At 40.8% G+C, this 14,090-nt stretch overlaps 1 protein-coding gene across 1 annotated transcript in view; it reads right to left on the reverse strand.

Moving 5' to 3' along the window:
• LOC109081302 (uncharacterized threonine-rich GPI-anchored glycoprotein PJ4664.02-like) overlaps window positions 1-12,470 on the reverse strand; it is a 45,924-nt gene extending 33,454 nt beyond the window's left edge. The window contains 3 exon segments of the mRNA XM_042716013.1: window positions 11,905-12,016; window positions 12,110-12,285; window positions 12,363-12,470. Coding sequence (XP_042571947.1) covers window positions 11,905-12,016; window positions 12,110-12,285; window positions 12,363-12,470 — 396 coding nt within the window.
• Window positions 12,471-14,090: the final 1,620 nt, after the last annotated feature.

The following is a 14,090-nucleotide window of genomic DNA, read 5'->3' on the forward strand; positions in this document are numbered from 1 at the left end:
TATATATATATATATATATATATATATATATATAACGCTTTTTTCTAGCCTCCACAAATAACTCTCTGCTAAACAGTTTGCCTGTTATAAATCTATATAATTTACATTAATTAAAATATGGCTTCTTGTTGACCAGAGCAGGCTAATCGTTTTTGTTTGTAACGGTGTTGAAATTAAATAAATATTATTATTTAATTATTATTAGTATTATTATTATTATTAAAATTCATTTTATTCATTTGTATATTCATTAAAATTAATTGAAAAAGTAACCTAAGTCTACAAAGACATTATAAGCAAGAGTTAAGTCGAATCAAATTGACTGTGAAAGTCATTTGGTACCATGAATTTCTGATCAAATTATTACCTGTAACATCTGTGCCGTAACCGTATTAAGAATTTACGACAATTTCTACAACCACTGCAAAGAGACAGCAGTAAAAGAGTGACAGCGTGTCCAGCAGCAAGCAATCTCGCATTCCTCGGATCCTGTAGCGCTTTTTTTGGTGGTTTAATCGTTAGATCTGTTCCTATTCTTGTAACGAAATTGAATGCTTAAGGTTGATTACTCTTGCAGATGAAAAAAAAATCCAACACTCAACCTCAGCAATAACCTACTACAATTTCAACTCACTTAATAAACACAAAACTTTTTAGAAAACAGCACGAAAAAGACTGACGCATAAGACTACCCGCGTTGTAACACAGAATAGCGATCACGAAAAGGTTTTTGGCCAATATTCAAACGCAATACTTGGTTTGTGCCCTTTAGCGTTTAGCTTAATATAATATAGAGAACATATAAAAATACAGTAGTATAATTACAATGACATATTTTAACTTAGGCTATATACTTTGAACTTTTATTAGCCTAACAAAATGAATAAGGATTATGTTTTACGTTGTAACACAAATAAATAATTTATAGGTTAGATCTAGGTCCCTGCCTGCCCTGTTGTCCGACAGCTTTTCCGGGCTGCGTTTCCCCGAAAGCTATACTTAACGCAATGTCGTTTCTTAAGTTGAACTTTAACATGTACCTTAATACGTGTTTCTCCTCGCAACCATTCTGTTAGGTAAGTAGGCTTATATTACCTTCTGTAAGGTCCTAACTTTTTGTAATTTTGGTCTGGACCACTCTTAGCTATACCTTATCAACATTTGACAGTTCCACAAGCTCTTTACCTGCTCTTCCTATATGCGAAATTAATAGTTTTGCAAATCAAGATGGCACGTCCGCTTGCCCATAATATTGTACTAAACTTTAGAGGAGAAAAAAAAAAAATATATTTAATATATAATATACAAGGCTGGGGTGTAATGAAATACATGCAACGGCGTTACGTATTTAAAATACAAAATATGAGTAACCTAACTGTATTTCGTTATATTTAAATAGGCTGTGTGGATATCAAATTACAGTTACATTCGATTAGATTAGATTACATTAGTGATACATTGAATTTTTAATGTAATTTCTTGAATTTAATATTTAAGTAGCCTAAACAGTTTGGGATTTTTTATCCAATAAGGCAACTGATTCTCCGTTAAAAAAAAAAAAAACTGAATGCAGCAGCCTGTTCATTTAGCAACTCGTAGTGCTCATCATCACGACACAAAAATGAACGACACACAACAAACAGCCATTCGCGTAATGCATTTCTCCTGCCTGCAAATACAAAACTCCTATCAGCGTCGAAGGATTCAGTTTTATCTGAAAAAACATCTTGAGGAAGTTGTTCTTGGAAAATTTTATCCAGTAAATCGTTTTTTCTATATTCCCATATGTTGAGTGTGGAATGGTTATCATTAGCCACGTTTAACATTTCTAAGAATTTAATTAAAAAAAAAAAAAATAGACACCGTATTCTCCTAGAATTCACACTTCATTCAGTTAACAGATCCATACGAATCACGCATGAAATATAAAGTTTATAAAGTCAAACGATAGCTTTGTGTGCTTTACAGATAAACTTGAGGTCTTTATTCATTCAGAAATGTTCAAGAATAGGTCATCTTTGTCATCTTGTTGTGAGTTCATGATCAGATTCGTGAACAGATGATTCTTTTGAGTCAATCTTTTAAATGAATCATTTCTTTGTTTAGCGAAACCAGTGTGAATGGTTCACATTAAACTGGATAGATCTGGGGTGTTTCCCAAAAAAGCATCATTATTGAACTGTAGTTTGTTAAATTACATTGAACTATTACGACATTACTTGCGACTGTTGCTTTGGAAAACGAGCAGGCCCTGTCAATTTTGACTCAGAGATTATTTTGTGCCGATCCAGCTTCTTTATAGAGAGGATGCAAAGAAAACACAAATCTTAGGACTGGGGGGTAGATGTCACTTTATTTTAGCTGGAAAACATAAAAACAAGATATCAAGTTAATATGTTTCTTTTTTTGTACATAGCTTAAGTATTTCAAAAAGTATTCTGAAAGTATTTAGATTAAGTTACTAAATTTGAGTAATCTTACGAAATACATTACTAATTACCCTTTAAAGCGTGTATTTTGTAATCTGTAGTAAAATACATTTTAAAAGAGATAACCTTTCAGCCCTGTATAAAAAGAAAAAACACAGACACATACGCACACACACACATTTGCTGGCACTGCAGCTTAAATTCAGCAGCTTGTAGATCTTCTTGGTGCGATTTTGTCGAGATAAATTCAGCTCTACTCTCTTTCTCTCTTTCTCTCAGCAATAGCAGCTGTTGATTATATGTTTCTACTGATGCGTTTTTTTATTGAGGTAGGTCATCAGTCATCCAGTGGGGAAGTCGTGGCCTAACCCTAAGCTTGTGGTTCAGTACGAGCTGGCAATACCACGACTGAGGTGCCCTTGAGACAAGGCAACCGAACCCCCCAGCTGCTCCCCCAGGCCGCCGAGCATAAATGGCTGCCCACTGCTCCCGGTGGGTGGGTGGGTGGGTGGGTGGTGTGGTGTGTGTGTGTGTGTGTGTTCACTTTGGGATGGGTTAAATGCAGAGCACGAATTCTAAGTATATGGAGTGTATGTCATGTCACTTTCACTGTCATGTCACAGTGACATAAATTAGTAATTTACACCCAATATGTGATGCTGCTGCTTGGCAATCAATCCTGGTTGTGGAGTAAATGAAAGAAATATATTAGGCCTTTGATGATATAAATGACCCATTCAAAGGCCAGTGAAGCTATAGTGCCAGTTAGTGATATAGGCTAAGCTTGGGCTTGGGCACACAATTCAAAAATATATAAATATCCACAGGGTTTGATTCAGTTTGCAATTTGGATTATTTAAGATCCTTTTTTGTCCTGATAAATGCAATTTCAAGTGCTTCTTGTTGGGAAAGAACTCTTACCACAATGTTTTTTCTGTTGGACCTTTATAGGCCCAAGGTGTTATTTTTTTATTTTTATTTTTTTTCTCTGTTCTGTTAAAAGCTGTTAAATTATTAAATTATTAAATTATCAGTGTCTCCTGTAGTTTATTATCCTTGTATTTTATGTGGTGACCACTGGCAGTGCTCTGGGCATATATTTTTTTACTTTCTTGGTTTTCTTCCCCTGATGTGATGTATGCAAACTGAAACAAAAGTTTCATGCAAGTTTGTTGCATTCTAACAAGAAAGAGTTTGTGTCTTTATTTAACCCTTATGCAGGGCTTCGGTCATTTCTGACTGGAGAATTTTACAATTGAATTTTTAAAAATCGTGGCTTCACCAGAATGGTACTTCTGTGATGACTTGTATGGCACTTGGTATGTGAAAAAAAAAAAAAAAAAAAAAAAAAAAAATTGAGGGCTTGATTCGAAAAGTGTTGTTGTAAAAAAAATTGTCACACTCATGATCTTCGGTCAAAAATTACCGACCATAGGAAATAAATGTGAAATGAAAAAAAAAATAAAAAAACAAAAAAGAACATTTGTTTGTGTGTACAATCTACAAATCCCCCACAATGCAGAAAAAAATTGCACAGCAATAAATGGGGGAAACTCTAAAACATCTAGAGTGCAAAATTAACACACCAACTCACACACGCGTGGACACAAACACACATACACACACGCGCACACACACCTATGAACTGGTGTGACTGTAACACTGCAAGTATGTATAATAAAATCAATAATTCAGCTACAATGCAGTAAAAAAGTGGACAGCAAGAAAGGGGTTGCACTCTAAAACCTCAAGAGTGTAAAACTGATACATCCACTCACACACACACACACACTTCACACACACAAACATACAAAAATTATACATACTCAAATGAATAGGTATGGCTATAACCATATTGCCAAAATTAATCAGAAGACTGAAATAAGAGGTAAAATCAGATCAGACCCAGATGAAAGATTAAGCTCTGATAAAGCATTCCTGTTAATTTTTGTTATATTTTGTATTTTTTTGTTTTTTTTTGTAAAATGATTTTTTTTTTGTTGTTTTTTTGTTGTAGTAATAATGATGAAAAAAAAAAAAAAAACTACACTTCAAAAGAACATTTAAAACAACAAAAAATATTTAACCTTGACAAAAAGTAGTCTTTGAGAATGCCTTAATTATACATTTAAAATCCACAACTTATAAAAGTACACCTCATGTAGACAAACCACTAGGGAACTCACAGGGCCGCTATATTAGAGTCTCTACAGGAAATCTAGTGGCTAACACCATGAAATTACCAGGTTGTTCTTTTTTTTTGCTTCTCATGAGGTGGTGCTAATCTGCCTTCAAAAAAAAATGAATTGTAAATGCCTTAGTCTCTATTTTAATTTGAACTACTGCCTTACATTGGAAAAATAATTGTAAAAAAATATTAATGTGTTTTTTTACTATTTTCATGGGAAAAATGATTCTAATTTGACCTAATATTAATTAGTACCATGAAATTCCTCCAAAATACAAAGCAAAATATTATTGAACAAAACTATTAAGGATTGATTTCCTACTGAAAAAAATAGTACATTTCAGGTTGTCCGGCTCACTTTTTACTGTGCAAGACCACTGAGTGTGACTCGCAACATGAGGTAGGTGCACAAGGGTTAAAATCAACACTTTCTCACATAACGCAGTGAAGCAGCCTGTGGTATAGAATGAATATCAATTCTCGAGCCATGAGGATCAACCAATTCAAGCACATCGCCATGGAACAGCACCTGGTAAGTTCGCACGTAAGAAAGTATATCTTAAGCAGCGCTCCTAAGGGTATAGTCGGGGCAAACAACGCCTAGAAATGGTACACCTTTAGTTAAGGCATACCTTTAGAGTCTTCATAGTCTCTAAAGACAGCGTTATTGGGAAATACAGCCTAGAATTGCAACATGTCCTCCAACCGAATATGCCTGTATAGGTCGTTTGTCAAAATCCCTGAAATACGGACCAATTAAAGGTGTACTACAATTGCGCCCATATCGGCCAACAGGACACTTTGATATAATGTCTTTTATTTCTGCATCATAGGGATTCGTCATGGGCTCAGTTGGTAGAGCAGCAACTTATACGATGATATGCAATCATGTGATCCATGGGTTTGATCCCATAGAGTGCACATGCTCATAAAAGTATATGCACTGTAAATCCACAAATTTTGCATGATTTCTGTGAGGGTAGGTTTAGGGGCCGGTTTAGGTGTGGTAATTCCGCGAGCACGAATCATAGGAATTAGCCAGCCCCTAGTAAAATATGTATGAATTGCCATGAGATCGGGTTGGACCATGTTAAAAGTCCATACATCTGCATTTAAAAGAAACACGCATTTTGATTGGTAATGACAGTCATATGCCATTTCATGATGACAGACGCACACAAGTCATCATTTGTACACCCACTAGAGGGCACTTAATTTTAAAACATGAAATATAGGCAGGGTGCCCCGTCTCTGAGTCAGTACGATCCTTCCTCAGAGGAATCTGCCCAAGGAGGGAGTGTCACAAGGAGCATCAGTTCCGGGAACCAGGTCCGAGTTAGGCCAAAAAGGCGCAACGAGCCCAACTTAATCCTGCACAGTGTCTGTGCGAGAAGGCTGACTGGGGGGGAAACGCATACTTGCGAAGGCCCCCGCGGCCAGCTGTGTGCCAGTGAATGCGTTCTGAGTGTTCCTTCGGTCAGGAGTAAAACAAACAGTGAGAAGTCTCTAGAGATGCAAAAAGATATTCCTGAGCAGCTCCGAAATGTCTCCAAATCAGCTGACCGTCTGGGGATGGAATCTCCATTCCCCGGGAGGCGCAGCTCATTACAGCTCTTTTGCTTCCTGGTGCAATCCCAGAAATGTGATGGCATGAAGCAACCTCAGATGCTTCTGATCCAGTGGAGGAGATTGCATTGTGAGTTGTGACATGTGATGGGAGCGTATGCCACCTTGTCGTTTGATGTACGCAATGGTCGCAGTGTTGTCCGTGAGGACCTGTACCTTGTAAGCACCCTTTGAGATGGATCAAGGCACAGCGTACTGCCAGCAACTCTAGGCAATAGATGTCCAGTGCATTTGGTGGCCCGTGGAACATGGCCCCCCCATCTGGTGGTGGAGGCATCCATGTTAACCACAGCATGCCTGGAGACCTGTTCTAGGGGCACTGCTGCCCAAAGAAATGCAAGGTCTGACCATGGGGTGAAGGTTTGGCAGCAGGCCGGTGTAACTTGGACCAAGTGAGTGCCACGTTGCCATGCACACCTTGGGACTCAGCCATGGACCCAGTGCTGAAGCAGTCTCATATGAAGCAGCCCGAGTGGCGTGACTGCCGCTGCAGCTGATCTGGGGCAGATGCACCCGAAGATGCGCTTCTGCATGAGTAATCTTAAACGGAAGCTTGTGAAGGGGCCAGTTTTAAGGGCTGTAAAAACCCTGTCTTCATATCAGATGGAGGGACCGGCTCTATCGCATCCTTCGCCAGTAGGACTGCGATCTCTGCATGCAAGACAGGGGCCAATCTGCCACCTTCACTGAAGTAAAGTGGATGCCCCTGAACTTGGAGGACGCCGGGTTAACTGAATCACATAGCCGAGTCTGATGGACTGAAGGAGCGGGGTCTGTGTGTGTGCAACACTGACTTGCATTCAGGCAGAGAGTTCGTGAGTAGTAGAGACCGCGCTGTGACCTTCGTCGCCCGTAGCGCAAGGCCAGTAGCGGTGCAAAGCTCTTTAAGAACTTCTGGGTCGTGCCCACCCTTGTGCAGGTTCTTAAGTGCCTTGGCCTGATGAACCTGAAACAACCCATAGCGTGCAGAGCAGATGCAGCTTCTCCACAGGATGCATTAGCACTGCCTATCAAGGGCCGATGAGGTGGGTACAAAAAAAAAAAGTACCAGGTACCAGGTACTGTACCCAGTGGAAAACCTCCCAAAAGTTAACCGTAAATGTAAACTGTTACCATGCAGTGGAAAAAGCACCATAAGTCTCAAATCTTCAAAACTTACCGAGCTGGAAAATCTCACAGTTGTTGGAACAACCTTACAGATGTTGTATTTAAAATTTGCACATCTCAGCACACCTACCCCTCTACAGAAAAGGCCTACAGCAGTATATTGGCATGTGTACTTCACTTTTGAGAGCTAAGCCAAAGACAACGTTAAAGAAGAGGCCCAAATTAACATCTCCTTTCACCTTCCCCTCCTCTGTTTTAAGCAGTATATGGTAGTGGCTGCCATTTTCAGACATTCTGCTGAAAATGATGCATTACAACTGGGGGAAAATAAGTCTGTTTTCAGAAGTCTGAAAATGGATACCTTAAACTGGGTACCTCAAACCCTGTTCAGTTTTTTATAAATAAAGAAAAGAAGCTGAAAGGTATTGCAGGGCATGACATATAGATTAAAATCCAAAACAAGTGTATACACTATGAGGGTATAATATCAGTTAAAAACCTGAACTAGTTTCTATCACTGTCTCACCTGTCCAACGGTAGCTGGTGCTGTGTGGTGAGAGCACTGGCACCATTGTACGATGGCTGCCGTCACATCATCCAAGTGGCACACTGATGGTGGTTGAGGAGAGACCCCCTCATATGATTGTAATGCCACTTTGGGTGCACAGCAATACATAAACGTGTTATTTAAAATCCATCATTCATTCATTTCATTTTTAAAAAAAAAATTGATCCATTTATGTAGCCACTTGTGTCATGGAAACTACTGTAGGTGGCTATGAATGAATGTAATCCACCATGGCTGCAGTGAAGAAGTGTGGTCCCACATCTGTTTCACAGGCTTCAGAATGCCAAGTAGTTTTGTTTTTGGTGGCCTGTTTTAATTTTAGTTTTAGTCTAGTCTTTGTGTGAAGCTGTCATTTTAGTTTTTATTAGTTGTTTTCACGTTCATACTCTTTTTAGTCTAGTCTTAGTCGATGAAAACTGATACATTTTTAGTCAATGAAACTGATGAACATTTAGTTTCTAGTTTTTAGTCAATGAAAATGATATTTTAGTCTCTTTTTAGTAATGCAATTCTATTTAAACCCAGTCAATCTAGTACAAGTACCTAGAAAGTATAGACGAAACCAAAATATTTTTTTAGCCAAACCCATTTCAAACAAGGTTATTGTGACGGCTCGTAAGAGAGGAGGAAGCAAATGCAGGCAACAGAAAAGGTTTATTGAAGATGGTAGTAATACAGAAATGAGTATGAGAAGACTAGTCCAGAATGTGGGGCAATGGTGATAGAAGGTCTACGGTGGCGTGAGAAGTGCTGGATGGTGAAGTCGGTGGTGAATGTGATGACGGTCAATGGATGAACCCAGAAACAGACCGGAAACACTCACACGAAGACAATCACACGAACCCAATCCAGTACACGAACACGAGACACTGCAATCCAACTGAGACGCTGAAACATGAATGAGGATCTGACAACCAGGCAGAGAGATGAGTGAGTATAAGTAGCTGAGTGGGGATGAGGATCAGCTGGAGCGAGACAATCAAACACCCAGGTGACAACAATCAACCAAACGAGCACATGGAGACTACGCGAGTACAAATACAACACAAAAACATGACACGGAGGAAACAATGGATTTTCCTACGTGACAGTACCCCCTCCCCTAGGACATCACCTGACGTTCCCAGCCTGCCTTACCTGTAGGTTTGTAATCATCTATAAGGCGGGTGATCCAGTATGTCCAGAGCAGGAACCCACCTTCTCTCCTCACGGACCGTAACCTTCCCAATCCACCTAGTACTGAAATCCGCGTCCCCTCCGTCTAGAGTCCAGAATACGATTTACCGAATAGGTGGTTTCCCCATTAACGATACGAGGCGGGGGGGGAACCGGGGCAGGCGGGTTAAGACGGGAAAAAAAAAAATCACCGATTTAATTTTGGACACATGGAACACGGGATGAACCCTCCTGTACGCCGGAGGAAGGCTAAGACGCACTGTTACCGGATTAATAATCTTGGTTGGTATAGAAAACGGGCCCAATAAATTTGGGGAGCAAGTTTGTTAGAAACGGACCGCATAGGAAATATTCTGGGTAGAAAGCCACACTCTTTGACCGACGACGTAACGGGGAGGCTTCGACCGGTGGCGATCGGCCTTAGCCTTGGGGCGCGACCTAGCCTGGAGCAGAGCTCTGCGAGCTCGGTCCAGGTGCGGTGACACCTTTGACTAGGGGGGGGGTGCGTGTGCGGGAGGGGACCGAAAACCTCGGATTCCGTACTGACAAAATTAGGTGGTTGGTACCCCTAAACTACACATTAAATGGAGACATGCCCGTAGATGACACTGCTGGCAAAGAATTGTGTGCGTACTCCACAATTGAGAGTTGCTGACACCAGGACGAAGGATTCTTGGAAGCCAGACATCGCAAAACCCTTTCGACATCCTGATTGGCTCACTCGGTTTGACCATTGCTTGGAAAGCTCGACCCATCTCATCTATCGCCTTGTCTTGGCGATCCATACGACCAACGGCTCTCTGCAGAAATTCCTCCAGATGAGATGGGGGAGCGATCGCCCTGCTGCTTCCATGATGGTCAGATCCTACTGTGACGGCTCGTAAGAGAGAGGAGGAAGCAAATGCAGGCAACAGAAAAGGTTTATTGAAGATGGTAGTAAGAATACAGCAATGAGTAGATGATAAGACTTAGTCCAGAAGGTGGGCAATGGTGATAGAAGGTCTACGGTGGCGTGAGAATGTGCTGATGGTGAAGTCGGTGGTGAATGTGACGTGACGGGTCAATGGCTGAACCCAGAAAAAGACCGGAACACATCACACACGAAGACAATCACACGAACCCAATCCAGTACACGAACACGAGACACTGCAATCCAACTGAGACGCTGAAAACAATTGAATGAGGATCTGACAACAGCAGATAGATGAGTGAGTATAAGTAGCTGAGTGGGGATGAGGATCAGCTGGAGCGAGACAATCAACACCCAGGTGACAACAATCAACCAAACGAGCACATGGAGGACTACGCGAGTACAAATACAAACACAAAACATGACACGGAGGAAACAATGGATTTCCTACCGTGGGACAGTTATCTTATTATATTATTGTTCCCTTATAGAGACTCAAGAATACATCCATTCCAGACACTGAAGACACTCTGATTTGAATTTGCAACATTTATTTTACCAACCAAACATGTTTAGAAGTACACACACATAAATTTAATAAAAACAGTAAATAAAATGTAAAAAAAAAAAATCTGCAAATTTTTCTTCCGAAAGACGAACCCCGGCTGGCCGGCCATCTGTCCCTTTCTCTGTGTCAAGGTTGATTTATACTCGACTTGTCCACAATTTCGCTTGGGTGTGAGCGTCAGAAATATGACGTCATCGCAGTGTTGCCAGAATGGTTCGCTTTGTGTGCCACACGAACTAATTTCTCATGGCGGAGTGTACAGCATTTTTTGTAACTTTACACATAGCTCTTCCGCATCCGAACATGCACGTCTATGCCGGCGTTTGTGTGAAACAAAAGCAGTTTAATGTGAAGTCCCAAACTCCATCAGGTGCTTTTTTCAGGTGCCGGAAAACGTTTTTTTGGAAAAAAAAAATGTTTGCATAGTTTGTCCAAGGCTTCTTATTTGAAGTATGTTTTATTTTTATTGTATAAAATAGAATAAGAATTAATTTAGATATAAATTATACACTATTTTTCTTAAAGTTGTCTTGTGTTTGATGCAAAATACAGCCAAAAGTTTAAGATTGTTTAAAGTTTTGTACATAAAAGAAATTATTAATTCATCAACTCTTTCATCACAAGACTTGTACTGGTCAAATGATGACTTCTCACTGGCGATTCCCGACGGTTTTTAGAGGACAATTACTCTTCGTCACTCCCCTGTCGTTTCAAAGAATAGTACAATGGCGAACGCGACAAGTATAAAAGCTTCATCCTTTTGGGAAGGTGCTGCAGTCAGCAGAGCCAGCTGAAAGTATAAATCCCTCTATAACTTTGTTTGTTGTAGTCTTCTAAATAATGCTGGCGAGTTGGGAGTTTTTTGAGGAAGTGACGTCAGTCACGTCTGCGCAGTGAGACATAGGAAACAGAATACTTCAACTTCAACTTTATTTATTTATAAAGCACTTTTAAGACCACTATGTGGAAACCAAAGTGCTGTACAAGAAGACTAAAAAAAATATAACAATAAAATCAAGCATAAAACATTATAAACATACCACAACAACAACAAAGAACAAATTACAAAACATCATCAAATGCTAATAAAAAACAAATGAGTTTGAGGACTAATTAAAATATATCATTAAATTCTGATAAGATTTTAATGAGTTTCAAACCTTTTTAAAAGATACATTGTAGTGAACAACAGCACATTCCAAGTATCAGAAGAGTCTAGTTTGGCTCAAGGAGGAGAGCTCCATCTCTCTCATAACATGTTTCGTCTATCGGGATCAAGTAGGAGGATTTCCAGGCTCTTCTAACTCAGCCTCTTCCACAGGATGTTCCTACCTCACAGCTGGACATAGATTGAATCTTCACCAATGGTTTTGGCCAGGACTCTTCAACTTCAGTGTAAGTGGGTTTCAAGTGAGATTGCAATTGAAGATCTTTTGTTGCAGGGCTTTGTGGAGAAGGTAAAACAGAATCAGTCTGTCACTTGTGGCTGTCGGTAAGGCAGACCCCACAATGTCACAGGTCGTTGGATCATGTTCACCTCCACTCCACTCTTTCCACACTGAACTTCATTGGGAACTGAGCAAAACTCCCAAGGATGGTAAGTTCAGCATCCGTTGTATCCTCATCCTCAAAGATATCAACTTGGTCAGTACGGTTGCGACTCTGGCTAAGAGTATGGGGTTTTTGAGCAGTAAGATCTTCTGGGAAAATCCTCTGTAACAGAAGTCGATAGGAGTCACAGGGCAAGAGCAGATCACGATGGAGCATACGGTTAGGTCCCTCCCTGGTACCTCTGGTCTCACAATGTAAACTGGAAGATCCCCAGCACGTTTTACAACCACATACACCTCTTGTTCCCACTTGTCTTCGAGCCTTGTGTTTTCCTCGGATTCTGACATTCTGAACAAGGACTCTGTCCCCAACATCCAAGCTTGCAGGCTTTAACCACGTTGATCGAACCGACTTTTGTTCCTTTTAGCTGACTTCTGAGCATTCTGGCATGTAAGCTTATAGCTCTCCTCGAGACGTGATCTTAAATCCTTCACATACTGAGAGTGCGAGGGAGATGGAGAGTCACAAACTGGCAACCCGAAAGCTTAGTCAACCGGGGAGCCGGTGGGGAATCGTCCAAACAGGAGTTCATAAGTTGTGAACCCTGTTACCTCATTCCGCGTACAGTTATACACATGGACAAGAGGTTTAACGTACTCCCTCCACTTAGCCTTCTGCTTGCTCTCGGGAGTTCCCAGCATGTTTAACAGCGTCTGATTAAAGCACTCGACAGGGTTGCCCCTGGGATGGTATGGAGTGGGTCCAAGTTTTTCTTGATGCCCCAGCTACATCCGCAGAGCTCTTTAATCAGCTTAGACTCAAAGTCTGTTCCTTGGTCCAAATGTAGCCGTTCTGGAAATGCCATAGCAAACCATAAAGTCGTTCCACAGACACTTCTTCACTTCACTTGTTTTAGCTGGAGCTCACCAATCAAAGAATTGTCCCAGCATCCACGACAAAACTATGACTCCTCCCCTTTTCATGGCAGAATTCAGGACAACCTGGAGCCGTTGGAGGTAGGTAGACGGTTTCTCACCGGTATCCTGAAATGTGCCATGAATCTAGCAAACAATTCGTCCCCATCTTGAACAGTAAACATATGCAGAGTCAAGAGTGTCTAGATACACTGTAGATGTACTGAACTCTCCTCATTCTTCACAATGTTCTCTACTACATAGCGCTGGACCTCAGGTGATGGACATCAATGCTGGAAGTTGAATGTCTCATACCCGGCTGCATAGGATTAGATGGATCAATGCGGGCCTCCAGCAACAGACCTGGGAGCAGCAGTGTCCACAAGGGAAACAGGAATGGCTGATGGAGACTGAATTGATAGCTTCACTGATGGCTCTGGCAGCGTGGGCAACTCAGTGACTGATGGATCTTCCACATGAGGCGCAGGGCAGAGCTCGGAGACCGAAAGTCCAATCTGAGACATCATTGTTTTGAGTACTTCTGTGTAATCCACCCCAGTTAATTTGGCTAAATTCTGCAAATCAGACAAATACAACATCGTTTTAGCTTTAACAAGGTGATCTATACAAACAGAAGATAGCTCCAAAATGCAACATGTATATGTCTTTTAGACGAGACCCATGTGTACAGCAAAATGGGATGCAGTGCTTCCAAAGCTGCACCGCTAGTAAATTCAACAACAAGCACACCATCATACTCAGATTCGGTCTCAGAAATTTCCCTCAATCTTATTGACTAAACCACATTGGCTTGGAACACATCCATTATTCCTTACTGAACTGCAATAACCCAAATCAATAACTCAAATGCACATTAAACTCACCAATTCCTCCTGGCTGGCTCGCCAAAGTTATGTAGCATATATAAGTGCTGCAATTATAAATAAAAATAGTGGAACCCAGTATCAGAAGATTCTAGTTTGGCTCAAGGAGGAAAAGGTGAAGCTCAATGATACACAGAGTCAAGGCTGCAGTGCAATTGTGAATTGCATT

Source organism: Cyprinus carpio, chromosome B1, assembly GCF_018340385.1.
Source record: "Cyprinus carpio isolate SPL01 chromosome B1, ASM1834038v1, whole genome shotgun sequence".
NCBI lineage: Eukaryota > Metazoa > Chordata > Actinopteri > Cypriniformes > Cyprinidae > Cyprinus > Cyprinus carpio.